General features: G+C 38.0%; 1 protein-coding gene across 2 annotated transcripts in view; it reads left to right on the forward strand.

The window, feature by feature from the left end:
- The first annotated feature begins 6,200 nt into the window (after positions 1–6,200).
- KITLG (KIT ligand) overlaps positions 6,201–21,043 on the forward strand; it is an 83,452-nt gene continuing 68,609 nt past the window's right edge. For both annotated transcript variants that reach the window (XM_012757863.3, XM_012757862.3), the window contains exon 1: positions 6,201–6,407. In XM_012757863.3, the coding sequence (XP_012613317.1) occupies positions 6,393–6,407 (15 nt within the window). In that variant the 5' untranslated portion in view covers positions 6,201–6,392. The remainder of the gene's footprint in view (positions 6,408–21,043) is intronic.

Here is a 21,043-nt window from a genome sequence, read left to right on the forward strand (position 1 = left end):
TTACATGATATTTAGGAGACTTTGAAGTAGGGCAGTGATAATGGGAATAAATAATATTTTGGAGGACATTATTAGATATAATGTTAAAATAATGTTTTAGAGGAAATCAGTTATTAATAATGTATTTTAGAAGAAAATGATATGTTTTAAAAAATAATTTTGTAGGAAATTATAATACCATCTGGATGTATTAAAATATTTGTCAAACAAGTGAATTAATGAATAAATAATTGGAGTTATTCCTACAAAGTCGAATTAATAATTTTGAAATGGACCAGGAAATTCTAAGATTCATTAGATTATTGTCCTTCAAGTCTCCACTAGAATGTTTAAATAAATTTATTATTTTAGAGTTTCTTGATAATCTCACTTTCTCATTGGATCATAATAGCCAATAACTTCTTGATTATTTAAGAGACATGGAGTGTAATTATCCATATTATAAAGATCTCCATGGACCACTAATTTATTTTTTATTACCAAATTCCATTTGATATGTGGTCAGTATTTATTGATAACACTAAATAGAACATTCTGAGTTAATATGAACATTTCTAGAATTTCACGAGGAGCTAAAAAAGTAAAAATCTCTCTCATTCGGTATTGTACAGGCTCAACATTTTTCAAGAATGTAATTATTTACTGTAGATTTTTAAACTGGTCCTTCAATTATTTGGGGGGCATAGTATAAAAGGGAAAACTCAATTACCAACAATTTAAGTATTTACTATCCTTGGCAATATTGCTAATCTTTAATCCATAATCAAGAAAAAATCTGAACTAGACAAAGTTTGATGGTGTTCCCTGAATACTAGAGAATTTGGATTATTCAAAGAATATTCTGTGAACTGATGTCTTTTACCATTTTCAATGATGATAAAACTACATACCTTTACATAGTAAAGGAGGGTTCGAGGTCTTGTAGCTTGGAAATTCTGTAGGAAAGAGGAAGTTCTCACCATTATCTCTAACAGAAAAGACCCACGGTGGACTCTTGTTGGCCTACTTCACGTGATGTACCCAACCCTCAACCAATGATGGGATTGGAAGGATCTGGGTCCTAACCCCACCCCCTATAGTGGGAGGCAGGAGGAGGTGGGAGAACAGGGCCTTATGAACGACAGTCCTTCCTGAAAGATGCAGAAGAGTGTGAACTCTCGAAGTGAAGGTGGAGTGCTAATAACGGAAGAAGATTGACAGAGAAGTGTACTGGGTAAATTTTAAAAAATCCTAACTATAGTCCATATGTATGGGTTAGGTCGTGCTTTTTGTCCACTTACCAATTGAGGGATCTTGAGCAAATCACTTGACCCGTTGATCCTCAGTTTCCTTATTTATCAAATAGAAAACTGATTTCCATTACATGATTGCTGTGAGAAGTTAGTGACATAACATAAACTAGGGGCTTAGCCCAATTCCTAGCCCATATCTGGCATCAGTAAACTAATTAGGCCAACATTTAAGAGATTCACTGTGTTCTACTCCCTGTACTAGACATTAAAGATAAAATAATGAGCAAGGACAATCATAGTCGTGACTTTAACCAAATAATCAAACAAACGAATGTGAAACTGCAGCTGTTTTGTAAAAGAGAGGGAATTCATGCTGGAGTTTATAATAAGAGGAGAGTTGACCAAATCAAAGTGGTCAGGGAAAGCCTCACTGAGGAAGGGAACATGGGAATACTGAGTTGAGGTCTAAATGATGAGTAGATATTGATGAGCAAAAACAGAAGGATAAAGCAAAGAGATACAAGCAGAGGTAGAATGCAAATGTTCTAAGATGGGAGAGAATTATGAGGAAGAGAAAGAAGCTTCCTGCCTCTAGAGAAATGGGAGCATACTATGAATCGACTTTGGAGAGGCTGGCAGGAGCCAGATTCTGGAAGTCTTGAAGTCTTTGCTATGGTGCCTATTTCTTTATCCTAAGAGCAATGGCAAGCCACCAACAAATTTTCAGTAGAGGAAGTTACACGATGATCAAAGAGTGATTCTTATCCTTGTTCTTTTTCCCCTCCTTTAGTCACCCGAATACAAATGTGATGGCATCCCTCTGGTGTGGTTTGATCAGACCATATCAGTTTTAGTTTGAAGGATACTGAAAACAACGTGTGTGTCTAAAGAGGATAGCCACAAAGTGGTGAATGAACAAGAGGTGTTTCCCATGCACAAGAGAAGACTTACAAGATTTATTTACTACATTAGACCTCCCTCTTAACAACAAAAATGATAAAGTCGCCCTCCCCAAAAAGTTTTCCAAAATTAGATTAATCAAAAATAGCATGATGGGCAAACTAACATTGAACATATGCAAGTAAAGACTAAATAATCATAGAATAACTTTCTACTCAGTGTGTTAAATGTTGAACTCCCTGAACTGTATAATGGGAATGAACATAATATTTCCATGAGAAAACATCCCCATGCCTCCTGGTACATAGCCATGCCTCAAGTTTACTTTTAAGTAGCTCCCTAGTTTCTTCTGCTAGGGACTAAAACTTGGCCTGTGTCTCCTCTCAAGAGCCAGCCTTAAGAAGAGATTTCAGTCTTTCTGACCCAACTCTGACCTCCTGAGAAGCTTACCTAAAATCTTTTATTTGCATACTAGCCTTTTCTAATCTCTTGGATAGCTGCTTTTATATTTTCTGGATTTAATTTCAAGTAACATTATTATACAACGAAACTGGAATGCAGCAGTATGAGGACAAGAAAAGATACAGTTATGGGTGAGAAAGTCAGTGATGATATTAATGTAGCTAGAGCCATAGAATGATGAAATTGGGAGGGAGAGATGGAGAGAACTGAGTGGGAAAAGGAAGGAAGGAGATAGGAAGAGAAGAGAGTGACAGTGCATTTTAGGAAATGAATACAGCATGTATAGTTGAGTTGAATGAAAAGAAATTGAGCTGAATTTCTGATAGGTCCCTGGCCTGGTTTTTTAAAACCTGGTCCAACTTATCAGGTCATTCCTTCCTATTGGTCTCATAAAATTAGTATGGTTAGATCATTGTTTCCCAGGCTTCAGAAATTTGCATCCATCTTGATGATTTTTGACATCTCCATCTTCCTTTAGTACTAGTTATTATTTACTTAATGTTGTATATTAAAGTGAATTTAAATTGACACTAAAAGACATTTTAGGGCAGAATATGGGAGATATGTCTGTTAAAGGGTACAAAGTTTCAGTTAGGATATGTAAATTCTGAAGATTTGTTTTATAGCATGGTGACTATAGTTAATAATAATGTACTGTATACAGTTGACCCTTGAACAACACGGATTTGAACTGTGTAGGTCCACTTATACACAAATAGGCAGGACCTACTTTTTATATCTGTGGGTTCTGCAACGCTGTCTGGGGGACTTGAGTGTGCATGGATTTTGATATACAATACCATTCCCTGCATATTCAGAGGGACAACTACACTTGAAAATTATCAAGAGTAAGTCTTAAATTATCTCACCCTCCAAAATGATAAGTATGAGAGGTAATGGATATGTTAACTTATTTAAAAATTTCACAATGTATACATATATCAAAACATCATATTGTTCATGGTAAATATATACAATTTTTATTCATCAAATATACCTTAATAAAGTTGGGGAAAAATAAAATACTTGACTTCAAAAAATATCATTTAAAAAAGAGCATGAATGTTTGCTAGACATCAGATATCCAAATTAAGCAACTCTTTTTGATATTTTATATATTTATACTAATTCTGAAAAAAGCATTTTATATATAAAAAAATTTTAAGCAAGTATTAAGTCAGAATTATTTTTATGTGCTATCTATACATGTTTTTTAAATATACATTTTAATATATTTTCACTTGATAAACAACAAAAATATTCATCTGTGTACCACCTAAAATAATTTTGGGAATTTTTATGCTTATGGATGCCACACTGTTTAAACCCTTGATTTTAGGCAAGGTCTTAGAGCCTGCACTAGAATCTGAAATACAACCAACCTTTCTTAATATTATCTCCCTTTCCATTAGACCATAATGATAAATTTCAGATACATAGCTCTTTGTGCACATTATACATGCAAATGTTTGGAAGATGCTGGCAAAGCAAAATTACACCTAAGGGCTGTGTTAAGATTAGGATTACCAGGGAGGAGTCAGCAATCAAATGCTTTCTCAATACTGTCATATTTGCTGCTGTTTTCAGCACTGTTTCTACTTCTGTTTAAAATAGTTTGCAGCACCTTTGTGATTGAATGTAAAAGCGATTATTTAATACCGTCAGCTTTCTTGTAGCCCTTTCCTTAAATGTTTATTTTTGTTAATTATGGAGGAGGAGGTCATCTTCTAGTTGGGGAACCCTGAAGCTACTTGGAGTGAAGCACTCGATGAAGGATATACACACTGATTCCATACTTCCACTCTTGTTCTCCCTGAACTTGTTTACTACTGAGTGTAGCAGACAGAATGTAGGCCCCCAAAGGCATTCATGTCTTCAACCCTGGAGTCTGTGAATATGTTTTGTTACATGGCAGTTAAATGGCAAACAGGAATTAAGGCTACAGATGGATTAAATTTACTAATCAACTAACCATAAAATAGGAAGATTATCCTGGATTATCTGGGTGGGACCAATGTAATCACAAAGGTCCTTAGAAGTGGAAGAAGGAGGCAGGAAGGAAGATGAGAGTGGTTTGATGTGAGGACTCAACACACCATTACTGGCTTTGAAGATGAAGGGGCTGTGAGTCAAGGAATCAGGATAGCCCTTGAAGCTGGAAGGCCAGGATTCTGCCCTAGAGCCTCCAGAAAAGAATGCAGCCTGGATTTTAGCCCAATGGGAGCCATTTTGGAATTTTGATCTGTAATTCTAAGATAAGTTTGTGTTTTTTTGAAGCCACAAAATTTGTGTTAATTTGTTATAGCAGCAATTGAAAACAAAAGAAAACTAATAGAGTGAGCTTCAAAATCTATTTATCTTCTCCTCTCAGGGTTACAGATTTGGTATGTTCATATTTAACAAAGACACCTGAACTAATCAAGGCAAATTTGAAATTCTACTCTTATTAAAATAACTAATTCCTATATTCACACATTATTCTTGTTTCCAAAGATTATTGATGTTAATACCTAGTTACCATTTTCTTTTAAGAAATTAATAAAATGCTTTCTAATATTCTCCAGTTATAAGAACAAAGGAGCATTTTGGAGAATCAATAAAAAATTTGATTTAAGTATTTTTTTAAAGGCCATAGATTTAAATCAGAGCTCTACTGTTTACTAGCTGTGGTTGTCCGAGAAAATTAAACTCTCCAAACTCCCTGTGTTTCGCCATCCACAAAATGGGAATAAAAATAATAGGACCTATACAATAGGTTTGCGGAAACGATTTTATGAGATAATTTATGTAAAGTTCTTAGTATGGCATCTGGCACATAAATAAGTACATCACATAGTGTGTTGGCTGTTATTATTGTCCCATTATCTTTCCCATTTCAAAAATTTATTTAACAAAAAAAGTACTGCTTTCAAAACCCTTGCTTTATTGGCAACCTGAAAGTTTAATAATCTATAGCTTCTTTTTCAATCTTAATTTCTAAAGACATAGCAGTAAGCCATTCTGAAAACAGCATCTCCCTTACCAATACTTAACCTTGAGTCAACAATTCTTTTAATCATCAAATATTCATTCACTAAAGTAAATGCTTAAAAAAATAGAGGGGGTAAAACAATGGCCTAACTATAGATCTCTATTAAACTTTACTCCCCTAAGGTGGTGCGAGGTGAATTCTTTGCTCAGAAGCAGGAGCACCGCTCTCTGGCACCAACTCCACATCAGACAGGGAGCTCCAGGGCTTCTCCAGCGCGCGAGGTATTTTGTCTGGCCCCGGGCGGTGCCAGGTGAGCCCTGGCGGAGCCCGGAGGCCGAGCTGGGACTCGCTGCGCGCGGCACCGGCTGCGGCTGCAGGTAGCGAAGCTTCGCCCTCAGCGTCCCCGCGCCTTCGGGTTCTCCCGCCCGAGCGCGCCCGGTGGCCCCAGGCGAGAGGAAGCGCTTGGTCTAATCCGTCCAACTTCTGGGACATTTGCTGTGCTCTGGCAGCCCTTCCGAGTCTCCCCCCGCGCCCTTGCCGGCATCTCGCCTACCCCGGGCTCCGGAAGGATAGGAGGCGTGTCCTGAGCAGGCGGGAGGGAGCTGTATAAAAGCGCCGGCGGCGCGGCTGCCGGGGCTTCACTCGCCGCCTCGCGCCGGGACCGGGAGCGCCGCGGAAAGCACGGGCAGTGAGAGGGCGCTGCGCACGGGCTACCCAATGCATGGACTATCTGCCGCCGCTGCTCGTGCAATATGCTGGAGCTCCAGAACAGCTAAACGGAGTCGCCACACCGCTGCCTGGGCTGGATCGCAGCGCTGCCTTTCCTTATGAAGAAGACACAAGTGAGTAGGACTCGCTTGGGAGCTCGCAGGCTCTCCAAGGAAATCGCGCTTGGAGCCCCGGGAGGCCGGCGCGCCCGGGACCCGCAGCGGGGGCATGCGGGGCATGCGGGGGCATGCGGGGCCAGGTGAGCCTAGAGGGTGCGGGGGAGGCAGGCGTCGTGTGCGAGCCGGAGCCGGGCGGCCGGGTGAGCCAGGGAGAAAAGGAGTGGGAGGGAAGAGAGGGAGCCCGTGTCAAGTTTGGAGCCGCAGCAGTTACGATTGGTGCTGTCAGTCGAAAACTGCATTTCCAGTCTGCTGGAAGGATCGACTCTTTGGCTGGACAGTTTAAGTTATCCCGGGAAGGCATGTCTTTGCACAAGAGACGTTTTCCCGTGAATTCCGGGACGTTATGAAACAGCTCCCCACGCACCACCCTAGCTCACTCTCGCGCTCAGATTTATCTGTGCAGCCCCGAGGTGGGCGCGGGGCGCGGCGCGGATGCGGGTCCAGCCGCGGGAGCGACGCCAACCGGAGCCCCTAAGCGGCTGCGCTCTCCCGCCCGCCCGAGAAAGTTGGCTCGCACAGTGTTTGCCTAGTTTGTGGCTCTGGGTGGGCTCTCCCCAGAGCTCTAGATGCCTCCACCGTGCATGCACAGTGCATGCTCCTTCTTTCTCTGCAAAAGAGAAAGAGGGTTTTGTTTTATTTTATTTTTAAATGGGCACCTCTAATGATAGTTATTGAGATAATTCCCAGTGCTGCTAAATTGTGCATTATACATAAAGCACTAAGGGTAAAGCACCGTCCAAGGGTACAATTAGATTTCTTTTTTTCCCCCTTGAAACAAATATCTGGTTCGTCGTTTAGAAAGGGCCGCCATGGTACCCCCATCCACATTTTTTTTTTCTTCCCACCACTGTAGGATCTTACCTCTTCTCACTTCTCCCCTTAGGAATTGTTCTGTGTTATCTGCCTCAAGTTGAGTAAGGCTGCCCTTTCACCCCCCAGAGGTTCTATCGGAGATTGCAATCCCTGAAATGTATTGAAGGGGGTGGGGAGAAAGGAAAATCGAGGGTTTTAGAATGAAGGCATCAATGTGCTGAAAATGCTTCATTAAATGATGTACTTAGCATCATACTTTATAAATAGATATCTAGGTCTGGAAATGTACACATTAGAAAGAAAATATTCTAGCCCCTCGCACCTGTGTGGAAAAAGGCAGGGAGAAGGGACATTGCCTGTCTAAAAGGTTTGTGTAGTTTCTGGAGCACTCTTGTAAGAGAAGAGAAGACTGGTGCCTATCTCCTCGCTTGCGAGTAGGTTAGGTTTTAGGAAGAGCACTGGACACCACACCTGGGATCACCACAGTGTGCTGTTGCAATGCAGATGTTAGATTCTTGCAACAAAGGAAAATTTTTTTATTGTCATGTCTTGATTTGTACAAGCTTTGTGGAATAATACGCAGGGATAGGAAACTTTCGTTTTTTTATAGTGGCATCTACTCACATGAATGGTAGTGGTGAGGTCTGGGTGGAGAAGCCACTACCTTCTAGTTCAGGAAAAGAACCTAACCTTTCTATTTAAACAAGAACACAGGAGACAGATCAGGTTAATGTCCAACACTCCAAAGCAGGGCGATGTACTATCAAGTCACTTTGAGAATGAGTAGGATTGATGATCCTTGCACCCTTGCTTTGCAAAACAAATGTGAGCTCTGTAATCTCCTTTCTCGCTTTGATTAAATGGCTGTGTAAATCGGATTACATGGAATAATTCCATTGAAAACTAGAAAGAGGTCAATCTAGCCTGAAACATTGTGGCTGTGGCATTGGTGACTCAATGCTGCCGACCAGAGACATTTGAGACAGCTAAGTATTTTAGAAATGTGACCTGTTCAGACCAAGTTAAAGTGCAGGCCCTTTGGGGGAACTTGCTGATGTTAAAGGGCTTGCAGGCAAAGGAGGGCAGTGCCTTTGTTGAATGAAGGCATTCATTCCCTGGATCTAATGACCTTCAAGGTTTCCCTTAAGGATACTTCTAGCAATCCCACATTCCTGTCACTGAAAAAGGGGACACTGGAAATAGCACAGGGTCAATCAAATAATCTTTGGAAATGGAGGAGGGGATTAGATCTTCTTTCATGTTATCAAATTTTCTAATCCAAAAGTTACAAAGAAATTTTCATGCCACTCTTCATTGATGCAGAGTAGCATAAGTAAATTGTACACAAAGAAGTAGGATCAGTTGTTCCGAATCTCATGTTTTCCTTGTGAGGGAGGAATATGTATTAATATTCAATAGTTTGAATAGTTGTTTATAAACATGGCATCAATACCAGAGTTCTATTATAAGGCACCTGGTTCTGTAGTCTGCCAATACCCAATACATAAAAAGAGAATTTAATAATATTTTTTAAAGGACTTTAATTTGAATTGCATAGCTCTCTAAGAATCATAGGGACACTAGGCATTCTGGCCTGTCAGTCAAGCTAAATAAGTGTGAAAATTCCATCAACAACTACTTGGGGTTTGATGAAGGATTCTTTCATTTATTTAGCACCAGTGATGAAATTCAGTATTTGGAAAATTACATAAGCAATAGTCATGCGGAGCAACTGTGATAATAAATTTAATCACGAGTCTGTAGGAACAAATGTGTTCTGCATTTTTAAGATTTCTGTTTGATTGTATTTTATCCATATTGTGTGATTTTATGGTTTCTAAAGCGAATTGTGGCTCTGGCTTAGAAAGACCATCTCTTTCAATATATAATGATTTTTTAAACAATACTCCAATATACTGGTATTTTATATAACAATTGGAGTGCCTCATCTTGCAACACTGATTAAGATTTGGTTAAAAGTGCCATCAGTTCAAAGTTCCAGGTATCACATTTATCTATGTTATGCTTACATTTAAGTTTGGGGATGGTTTGTGAGAGTTGTCATGACTGCTGTCAGTTTCAGCTTTACTTTACTGAGATAGGAAAGATTCATCTTACAAACAATGCAAAAAGGCCATTTTAGGCACATAAGCTCTCAGAGAAAAGCAAATAGAATATTAGCTTTTGCTACTCCAAAGAATATCCATTTTTTGTCTGTATGAAGTTTTTCGTGGGGTGACGATGCAAGTTTACTTTAGAGAAAAAAATTAACATATTTATGAAAAGAGCATTTTTGAATCTTGTTTTTAAGATCATTCAGTATGGAATGTGTGCTTTGAATAATTCCAATTTATGTAGCTTTTAATTGATACATTTTGCCAAGACTTTAAAACCCAAGTGCTAAGTCAATTACATTTAACATAAAACAAGGAAAATAACCATATGGAAATCTGAAAGTCTGGGCCAAACCAATTAAAATTGCTAAATTTTATTTATGTCTAACTACTGATTTGAAGATAGCAAATTGTGAATAACACTTATATTTTAATAATAGGTGATTGAAATCTTTCCATTATCATAAATCACATTAAAAAAAATTGTTGCCCAAATAGCAAGTTTGAGTATTGGAGGTTTCTTGCATGGATTGGTGCATGCCACTGGCTGTGCTCTTGCCTTTCCATGTCTGAGGAACACCTAAAATATGGTGGGTGGGAGGATTCTAGGCTCCATTCTCCAAAGACCTAGATTTTAATTCCCGTTTTACCACTTGTGAGACAAATGACTTTAGGCAAATGGTGAAACTTCTTGAAATTTCCGGTTTAAAATTTTTATGATGATTATAAATTAGTTACAAAGATTTTTCTCACATGGTGGTTATATGGACTCAGTGAAATTTTATGTATGCGTTTATAGAGGCTTACTGTAGTTACAGTGTGAATTTACTGTTCCTGAGAAGAGAATGCCTTCTGGCTGATTTTTATAAATCAGAATAAAACTGGCCATTGCAGGTGAATGCTACTGAAGGAGCAAAGCACAGAGACCAAATTTGCCTGAATCTAGACCCATTGATTCAATGACTCCCATGATAGGCTGATATCTTTATAGACTGTAATTAACACACCTCCAACCAAGAATGTGTGAAAACAAAGGTGATATGTGGGCATAAGAGATGTCAAATTCTTTAAGGTTTTTCTTTAAAAGTAAAAATGAATGAGAGAATTAGAATAGAAAATGTAAAGAAAAATGGAAATATCACTATCACGGATTCTGGTTCATATTTTCACATTCTTGCTTTTGAAGTTGTATGATTCTAAGGCTTTATTTTATTTTATTTTAGACTAAAGAGTCTTGGTCAGCTTCCTATCCCTGTTCTTGCATTTGCTCTTTGAGTGAGGCCATGCATTCATTTCTGCAGGGTGTCTTTGTTGTCTTTACCAGGCAACATGCAGTGACATTTTTTTTTATTATGTAAGTTTGGGACTTTTTTTTTGTCTTTTCTGGATTATCTTAATGTTCCTTTTCGTAAATTAGGGTAGAGCATTTGGATATAAATCTCTGAGGAGTGATCTTTTATCTTTCTTTCCTCGCACTTGAATCATGAGCAGCTGCAGGAGACTCTGTTCTTAGTCTTAGTCACGTGTGTAGTCAGAACAATTTATAAAACAAATTGAGGGAACACCAAGATACTTTTATAATATATGCTGCTTTCAGAGTTGTTTTGTATAGACTTTGTTTCATAGAAACCATTGACTGTAGCCTTACTGATTTATAGATGCAGCAAGATGTGTTTGCCTTTTCGCTAAATTATGGGCATACTAAAAACTGTTTACAGGGGCTGGAGTTTGAGAGAATTGTTATTATCCCATCTCTACCTATTTCTTTCTCTACAGAAAAAGATGTGGGGGGGATGTTGTTCTTATAATTAGGGCTCACGGTTCTTTTTAAAAAATCACAATATGTGTTATCTAAAGGAAGACTGTTCTTTATGTAGCTCTCGTCCTTTGGCTACATTTTACTATTTTTCTAGGCTGGCATGTTGGCTTGGGTATTAGGAGACTGAGTTCTTTCATTAACCTGGATATTAAGTTATATGATTTTGGGAAGTTATTTGAACTTCTTCCAATCTCAGTTTGCTAAACTGTAAAATGACAAAGTAGGACTAGGTGATTTCTAAGTGCCTTCTTGTTTTAAAATTCTCTATTTCTAAGATACTAGTAGAACAGAGATTTGAACCAGATGACATTTAAGTTTCCCTGAGTTCTGAGATTCCTGTAACCATTGCCTCAGTGTGAATATAAATTATAGTCATTGTTTTATGATTAGGAACGAGCCAATGGGGAGAAATGAAGGAGATTTAAATTTAGAATTGTTCTACTTTTAGCCATTTCACCTGCTACTTGATATTTCTCTATAACCAGAATGGTATTTACACCTTTCTATTTCAGCAAAATCTGTGGTTAAAGAGAATGTTTACTTTCCTCTAATTTTTTAAGTTATGTAAGTGATGAAGAATTCTAAGGCAAAGTCAGATAGCCGAAGAGACAACCTTACAAAAGGCAATGCCTCTCTTTATTTGCCTGCCTTTTCTGCACCTGTAGTCTGCAGTATCTGCTTGCGTGGAGTTGGAATGGAGAGAGCAAACCAAGGAGGGATTGAAGATGTAGGAGAGAAAAAGCATTGCTGGGGGCAATGAGAGCAATGGGTCATGCCCTTCATTCTGCCGCAGGGTGTGTGACCTTGGGAGAGTCACTAACTCTTAGTGACTAAGAATCCAGGATTCAGGAATCTCTGAATCCTTTCCTAGAGTTAACTTTGAGAACATAGTGAAGATGAGAAGCTGTAGGTGGCAATATAGGTGGAAAGAGGAGGGAGCCTCCGAGAAAGACAGTTCCTGTGAATGATACTTTGCCAAATCTCTCCTTGCCCTGGCTTTTGCTAGGATCCAGTACCACCCCTGGAACAACTCTTGCTTACCTCCTTTCCTTTGCTGAGAGCTGGGGCAAACCCAGTAGCAGCTTTTTCTTAGAAGTCAGAAGCCATGGGAGTTCTTTTCTAGGTATTGACATGAAAATATTCAAAGATCAGCTGGATCTTCCTCCAGCCAAGAGACCATAGATTTCTCAGAAAATAGAGCCATGACAGTAATGCTCTTTTCCTCTAAGTACTGGCAGTGCTTAGTGAGCTACTCACTAAAACAAAGTTCAGAATTGAGACAATACTCTAGACAAGATAAGAATAGCTATCACTCAGTTATCTGGATGCGGGAATTCAGCACTTGACTTTGCACATGTAGCTGTTGCCTGGGCGCTTTTGAGCGCTGCTGATTACAACATGGTCATACGAGGAAGAGGGCAATTAGATAGGCTTTTCTGTGCTCTGGATACACAGACAGCAGCTCAAAAATCTATTGGTTGCCTTGCAAAGAATGCTTTAGCTCTCTAGGGCAACCACGCAAAAGGGCTTGAAAAGACAACAGCAAACCCATTGGCAGTGCTTACTTGCAAAAGCAAGCTTCAGTTCACCTTTGCAGAAAGGGCATCCCCACTGCATAACTGTGTCCCTGTGCAAACCTGGAAGGCAAGAGCACAGCCTGGAGGGGGGCGTTGTGTTTGTCTTGCATACACATACTGTGTTGCCTTTTCAAGAGCAGAACTTCATCTTCTGAACAAAAGCCCTGTGGGTGATTAGAACTTTTGCCTCTTTTTCAACTTGAAGTAAAATTTCAGAAGCAAACAACCTTTCCATTTTAGTGTCTTTACTCAATTCCAGGCCTGAATCACATCTGGTCATTGGCTTGTTTCATCTGAATGTGTTTGAGTAGTAGTGACAATTTCAACTGAATAGTGCTTATCCTAAAGGAAGAGGGGGGACAGGGGAAGGAGCTGCTGTACTCCATTTTCCACTGTTTACATGGGGTCCCTTTCTCAGTGCCCAAACAACTGCCTTGTAAAAACATACACAGATTTCTTGGCTTCCAAGAAGAGTGTTACAGAGAAAGTGTGCTTTGTTATAAAGGCCTAGCTGCTCTTCTGGGTTGTGTTGCCCATGTGGATGTAATGGCTGTCAAAATTTATGTTCACTGCAGAACTTTAGATGGAGAAGTGGGGAAAAGAGAGACTAGAGATGTTTTCATATAAAATAGTTTCTAATGTGATCTTAAAAACCCAAGGATTGCAAAACAAACCTCAGCACTCATCCATCATTATTTATGGTTCTGTGTAAACCTACAATTTAACGCTTCTGAAATGGTAAACACATTAGGGATTTCCTTTTTTGATGACCAACCAAAACCTCTGTGATTGCTTTAGTTTGGATCTCTGGTGATTTTAGAAAAATGCTGTATTTGGTGGGCCCTACCCAGATATCTTTGATGTGTTCTGTTAGGCAGAGGACTGACCCTGACACATATGTCATTCTGCTGTTTGTTGGAAAGATAAATGATCACAGTACAGAGGAATGGCTGGTGTTTTATGCTTCCAGGTACCCCAAAATGGGAACTAAAAAAAAGCGTGGATAATGAAGGGATTAGACAACATTTATGAAAAATGAAAAGGAGGTTATTAGCATATCTTTTAAATATTTGGATGAAATTAATTCTATGTAGAAAAGCACAGAACTACAAAATAGAGTTATATAATTCTATTGTTTATGTAACAAATTATATATACACTTTTTATTCTTAACCCTTGCCAAGGAAAGTGTTTTTAAAACTTCAATACCTATTTGTCTGTAATGTAATGAAGCAATAGTACTCCATGCCCTAATAATACTTTAAAAATAGTGTATCTCTCTTTTTTTAATCTGAAAAACTTGGGTCATTTTTTTAAAAAGTTATTTTTAGGTCTTTATAAAGCTGGCTTGATTTATTTCGTGTATATGTACACTTCACTGTAAAAAATTTTAATTTAAAATTAGAAATAGCTTCTAATAATAATAGTAAGACCTTATTTGATGCTCACAATATAAAGACTTCTACTAAGCCCTTTGCATTTATTTATTTAGTTTCTTTTTAAACAATTAGACTGTTAAATCCAAGACTGCTTTAACCATTTATTGTTTGCACTGCTATATAAATGTCACACATAAATGATTCAACTTGGAATAAAATTTACTGTAATATGTGTCAAGTGCTTGACATTTAAATGTGTAGCCATTTTAAATAGCTTCTACCACTCTCATAAAATCAAACTGTACTGGTAATAGATCATGCCAAAATGGCACTTAGTAGAAAACAGTTCCAAGATTAATTAATTCATAGAACTTTTCCTCTGGGAGGTAGGTACTATTTTTTTAAATCCCCTTTCACAGATGAGGAAACTAAGATAAGGTGTTTTCCCCTGCCAATTCCCGGTATTTATTGACAAGATTATCACCCAAAGAGATTCAGCTGGCACAACCACAGGGCATTAGTGTGGCTTATTCAGTACTTCAAAGATACACATTCTGTTTACAAGAACATTAAATCAAAACCAAATACAATTCAGATATTAAAAGCAGCTGCTTGTAAAAGACTTTGGACAACAAATATTTCACGACTGCAGTTACTTCACAAAGTGGCTTCTGCTAGCTGCTAAACAAATATACATGGAACACTGAAAAGAATGAAGGCCTGATTCAGGTAGTTAAGTACTAATACATTTTTATGAGCTTTTCTTTCTTTATTAAGGGCAAACTTTTAACAATTGTACATTAATCAGGTACAATTGTTTAACAGTATATACACACAAATGTGTTAGGTTGCACCATTAATTTTCAGTGACTATGCAACATCATTTACTAACTAGGAGACCATAGGAGAGCATAACAACCGTTAGACTGAGTTATAGATGAAATATAGTATTTGTTCTGCCATGTACTGACCCTCAGTATGTTTTTCTTTCTGAACTTCACTTTCCCAATCTTTAAAATGGGCACAGAAGTGATAACCTAGCAGTAGTATTGATGTGATGATTAGAAGAGATGGACTGTCTAATGTCACAGCAACTAGTACCTAATAGATAATCAGTTCCTTCTCTGCTAGAATAGCAAATCATGGAACATTACAGCAAATCCATATGCTGTAAGAAGTAAATTCAGTTTTAGTAATTCCTGTCTTTGCTATAGTACTTGCATGGATAAATGAATTAAAACAATCTTTAGAGACTAATAGCTTAACTCCCTAACATTCTTAAAACACTCTTAGCAGACTTAAAAAAGAATTGCCCAATTTTATCTTCTTTACCTTTTTCCCCTTTCTGTGAAAGGAAAACAGTTATACAAAATAGCCCAAAGGACAAGCTGCTTAAGAAGTGAAAGAGCAGTTTATTGAATAAGGAAATAATAAGACTAGTTAATAAGTTAATATCTGCTGATTACTCACTATGGATGAGGGACTATGCCACAAACTGCACAGATATATCTCATTTGATTCTAGCAAAATATTGTGAAGTAGATATTATTATTGACATCATTTTTTTTTTTACAAATGAAGAAAACATTCAGTGAGATTAAGAAAACTTTCCTAAGATTAAAATAAAAAGAGTGCAAGTAAGTGGAGAAGCTTGAATTTGAAGCCAGACATGTTTAATTCTAAAGACCAGATTCCTCTTATTCACTACAGTATAATACACCCATATTTAGACACACATGCATATACATACAATTCGTAAAGCTTGAGCTTCTTTTTTTGGTTTGTTTTTGAATTTGAGCATGGAGATGATGATGATGAGTTTTAATCTTATTACCAGGAAGACAGAGAGCAGGCGGAGCTGAGTCTTCTGGTTGAGGGACAGGGTGCTTCCGACCCAGCCTGCTCAGGACTGGCCAGAAGTGTAAATGGTTGTGTGTAAGCAGCACTCCAGCACTCCTACAAGATCACCAGCCTCTCCTGCCTCAGTCTCCTGAGCTGTCAAATGGAAACCCCGTGCCTGACTCATCTGACTGTTGTGGGGGAGGCCCATTGCACACTGTAAAAATGCCATTTTACTTTATGAATTTCAGAATTACTGTATTGCCAAAACCTTGGTGTCTTTCAAATACAGTGGTACTTTGTTGGCAGATGGCAGATTTTTAAATATTTTTAAGTTGTGTTTCAAAACGACTTCTTGGAAAAAGAAAGATATTTCAGACATCACTTTTATCAATTTGCTCTGACCCTCTTTACATGCTGTTTTGGAAGACAGCTTTAAATGTCTGTGATCATATTATAAAACTATTCAATAATAATGTCTTCAGGCTTATGTCTGGGTTTTAAAGATGCCAGCCATTTATGTTGTGGCCTTTTATTATTAATCCAACAGTATTAATAGAAAAAAATTAATTTCTGCATTAATGTTATACTTTTTTTAAACAGATGACTGTTAGCATACTTATCAGCAATGTCACCTTGTAATATACTTGATAGCAGTTTAGTACAAATGAAAATGTTGGCTAGAAAGTCCTGGCATCATCTGAATTCAGGTGAAGGAGCCAGAACGGAGGTGTGGTTAACCAAACAGACTCTGCAGTCAGATGCTCTGCTTTGGTTGGCTAAGCATGTAAACCTCAAAGCCTCAGTTTCCCTATCTGCCAAATAGAGTGAGCAATAGTATACTTTTCACAGATGGTTATGAAGACTAAAGGAAATAATCCATAGAGAAGCACTTACTCCAGTGCCTGATGCAAAGTACCAAATAAATATTTACTGTTGTTATGCTTATTAGTAGTGATGACGCCTATCTTAAAGTGGCTTTAATTTCAAAGTCTCCTCTGCTTGAGTGAAAGGGAAAGTTGAAGTAATTTATCCAAGTAATTCAAGCCTCAGATTCACTTTAATCCTGAGTAATTTAATTGTTTTTATTCCTTGCTTTAACAAAAACTTTTTAAAAATCTAAATGTGTATAATTATAATCGCAAGAAGGTTTACTAACGCAAAGTTATTTCTTTCTATCATGTTCCCAAGGTCACAAAACAAATCCATGGTGGGGCTGGCTTAGGAACCAGGCAATCTGAATCCAGAGCCCACATTCCTAAATTCTTTGCTATACCTGGAATTGGGAGAACGGAAGTCCCTCACATTTTGAATCAGTGAATGATTCTCTACGTTCACCTATATGGTGGAAAAGTCATTTTTAGCATTCATAGAAATACAGCCCCTTATTGAGGGAGAATGGGAAGCGCATGGCTTTTGTGTCGAAAGCACCTAGAATTTACCTCTGGCTCTTGACTCTTGCTTGCCATGGGATCTTAGGCAATTTATTTAACTTTGCTTAACCTTTTCTGAACCTTCTCTAACATGGAAGAATGATACTTTGCAGCTTTTCTCTCTCCCTTCCTCACTCATTTTCTCTCCCTTCTTTCCTTATCCCTTCCCTTCCTTCCTTTTTTAACCTGGAGATAATATGTTGAATACCTAGTTTGTGATTGTCACTCATGGAATTGTACTATTATAAAAAATATTTTTCAGATGTAACACATGTTTTCCTGCTATACCGTTAAGCACTAAATTGTTTGTTTAAAGGGCTTTGGAGTTAGATAGAATGAGGCTTAAATCCTAGCTCTGTTATTATGACCATGGCATGTATGTTATTTACTTTGTTTCTCTAGGCCTCAGTATCCTCATCTGTATAATGTGGTTATAAGGGTAATAGTACACAGTTGGAGAATACAAGGATTAAATGAGTAATTATATGAAAGTTGTCTGACCCAGCAGTGATATTCAATAAGTGGTATCTGTAATCTTTAGAGAATGGATTATGCCAACATATATATCAGTATCTATTAGACTGTCTGCTCTGTGTCTGTTTATTCTTTTTGTAAGATGGATATAATAATTTAAAACCTATTGTCATTGAGCAACAAGCAAGGTTGGGGTGATTATGGGAAATAGAATTGTGTAACTGTGAACCAAGATTAACAAAGGGCCTGAACAGGGGTCAGCATCCCTCTTTGTAACTAAGGATGCTGACACACATCTTGGCGACCTCACAAGTTGTTGAGAAAGTCAAGAGAGGTAATAATTAATTGAGCAATGCTCTGAAGACTATACTGTCTTAGTCAGAGGCCTAGGGTCATATTATTTTTCTAAGACTTGAGTGATGAAAAATTTAAACTTTCCAAATACATGAAACCGTTACATTTATTTATATTTACCTTCCAAAATGAGCCTCAAATTACTTTTTTGTATATAGTATGATCATTAATAGCTTCAGAGACTCATAGAACTGAGTCAAATTGAATGCCTTTAAGTCACTTAATTCTTCTTACATTGGATTGTCTCACTTGTACAATGGAGTTTATACTAGGATTTAACTCCTAAGGTGGTTGTGAGGATTAAAATGAGCTAATACACGAGAAGGGCTGATATCAGAACAGATACCAGAAACCCTAGGTAAATATTTGTTGCTTTCAAGTAAAATTCATTTTTACGTTCAAAGTGTTTTTGGTTGTTGTTGTTTTTATTGTTATTTTTATTTTTTTGCATGTGTTGGATTTAATAAGTGTGTAGCTTGGAAACGTTCCCATTATGAATTCAGGTTTTATTTTCTTGTCAGTTATGTTTAGAGTAAGGGTTTGATTGTCCAGGTTAATCTTTGAGTAAGTTTTGTATCAATAAAGACAGACGCAAGTTACTTTTATCAGCCCATTACTTCAGGTAAACAAGCATTCCATTCTTTGACAGAACATTAAACTGTTATGTTCCTTTTGATGGAGTGCTGACTTGTTCAAAGCACTTGTGAAAGAGAGAAAACAGCTCCTGTTTCCTAACATTTTATAATCTAAAGTTTGTTTCTAAAGTTTCTTGACCGAATCTTTGACTACAGATACCTCAGTCATTAATTTACCAAACCAAAAACGTGTGAAGTAATTTTGGGTTCAGTTCAGAGCAGGATCTAACACAAAAATTTGAGCCAAGGCCGTACAGATGTGAAATCTCTTTTCTTCGTAGACAAAGAAAAAAATGTATAAATCTGTTCTTTTAAAGCCCAAAGCACAAGGAGGTAGAAACATTGACATGTATTATTTTTGTAAATTACTTAGGAAGAGAGTTAGATTTCAAAAGGGCTTAGTTTCGCACCTTTCCTGGAAGATTTGTGTCCTAGCATTTGAGGAATAATTCAGGAAAGTTCAGAAAAAGAGCCTGCTGGCAGCACAGGAGATCATGGTATATGGAACTATATTGGCATGTGGCTTAGTCATCCTTCTGAGGATGTCCATTTCATCACCTAACAAAATGAATGGTAGATTCTATAATTTTAAAGATTCACTCTAATGCACACAATCTAGAGTTATTAACAAAAGTCTGACCGTGTCATTATCCTGGCTAAAATCTTTCATTGACTTTGCATTATCTGCAGGACAAAGTCCAAACCCTCAGCATACCATACAAGGTCCTCTGTGGTTTGTTGCTTATCTCCACCACTCCCTGAGTGGTAAATTTCATCCCAGTGTCACCTAACTATGACAGAGTTACAGTGACATTCAGTGACATACCCATTACACTGTAGTTGCTCTCAAAGGCCCTGAAAGCTCCTTCATTTGTCTAGCTCGCCGGGTTCATTTCTAGGAAGCCCTTCCTGAGGTCTGTTTCCCCATTCTTCCCCATCCCCATTCCCTACTGTGTGTTTAGTGATCTTACCCTGAGCTCCTATATAGATTTGTTTTAAAAATCATACCACTTATCACATTACATTGAAATTATCTTTTTTCTTATCTGGCTAAACGGCTTCACGTTGTTATCACTAGCTAGTGGCACTGCATCAAAATCTCGATAAAGATTTTCTGAACTGAACTGTGAGTTTAATGAATCATGCCAGATGTATCTTTGAGGGAAAACATTCTAAGCATGGATCTGGGCATTTAACAATTTTATTCCTGCTGACATTAGTTGACACATGGGTTGGCACCAAGGAGGGTGACTTGGAAGGTAGGAGGAGCTTTAGAACATGCATCATTTAGCTATCATGCAGTGATGTCAATGGGAGACACGTATAACTCTGCATGTAACTCTGCCCCACACAAACACTCACACACATTATTCAAACATAATTCTCCTTGGAAAGACAAATGATAAATGGGTACTAGGGATGGTAGAACAGAGTGGAGAGAGTGAATTAAAAAAAGAAGAGGGTGAGACAGTTGCTTGCCATTCTTTAAGGAAATAACACAACAGGCTGAATGGCAAGTGTCAGTCAGCACTTGCTAATTAAAGATGTACAGAGAGGTTAAGAGCCACAGAGGATTTTAGGACAGAGTTGTTGATGATGAAGAAAATGTTGATTTTCAATGCTCATTCTCTGTGCCAGGTCCTGAGCTAAGTGTGTTACAGACTTTATCTCCCCTAATTCTCCCCACCAGTGCGGGTGGTAGTGTGATTACTCTGGATTACGGAAGAGGAATGTGGGCTCACAGAGGTTGCAGAAGTTGCTCAGCATCTTCTGACTGTCAGTCCTCAAACCCGAACTGCTTGCTCCTAATCCCTCGCTTGGTACTGGTTCTGCTGTCATCTTCTCTTGCCTGGATAACATGGTTTTTTATAATATTTTGATACATAATAATTCAGAAGTCTGTTATAAATATAGTAAATGGATTCTTCCTCCCTAGTCACCCACATTCAAGATGCTTCCTTTAATATTTTCTGTTCACAGTTTGTGCTGGTTAATCGGTAGCCCGTGTAAGAAGCACAGGATGCTGTTGTAGTTTGTGGATACTGACATGGATTATCTCTTTCCAGACTCTAGAACAGACGTCCTCAAACTATGGCCTGTGGACCACATGCGGGTGTTTTTGCCCGTTTGTTTTTTTACTTCAAAATAAGATAT

Source organism: Microcebus murinus, chromosome 10, assembly GCF_040939455.1.
Source record: "Microcebus murinus isolate Inina chromosome 10, M.murinus_Inina_mat1.0, whole genome shotgun sequence".
Taxonomy (NCBI): domain Eukaryota; kingdom Metazoa; phylum Chordata; class Mammalia; order Primates; family Cheirogaleidae; genus Microcebus; species Microcebus murinus.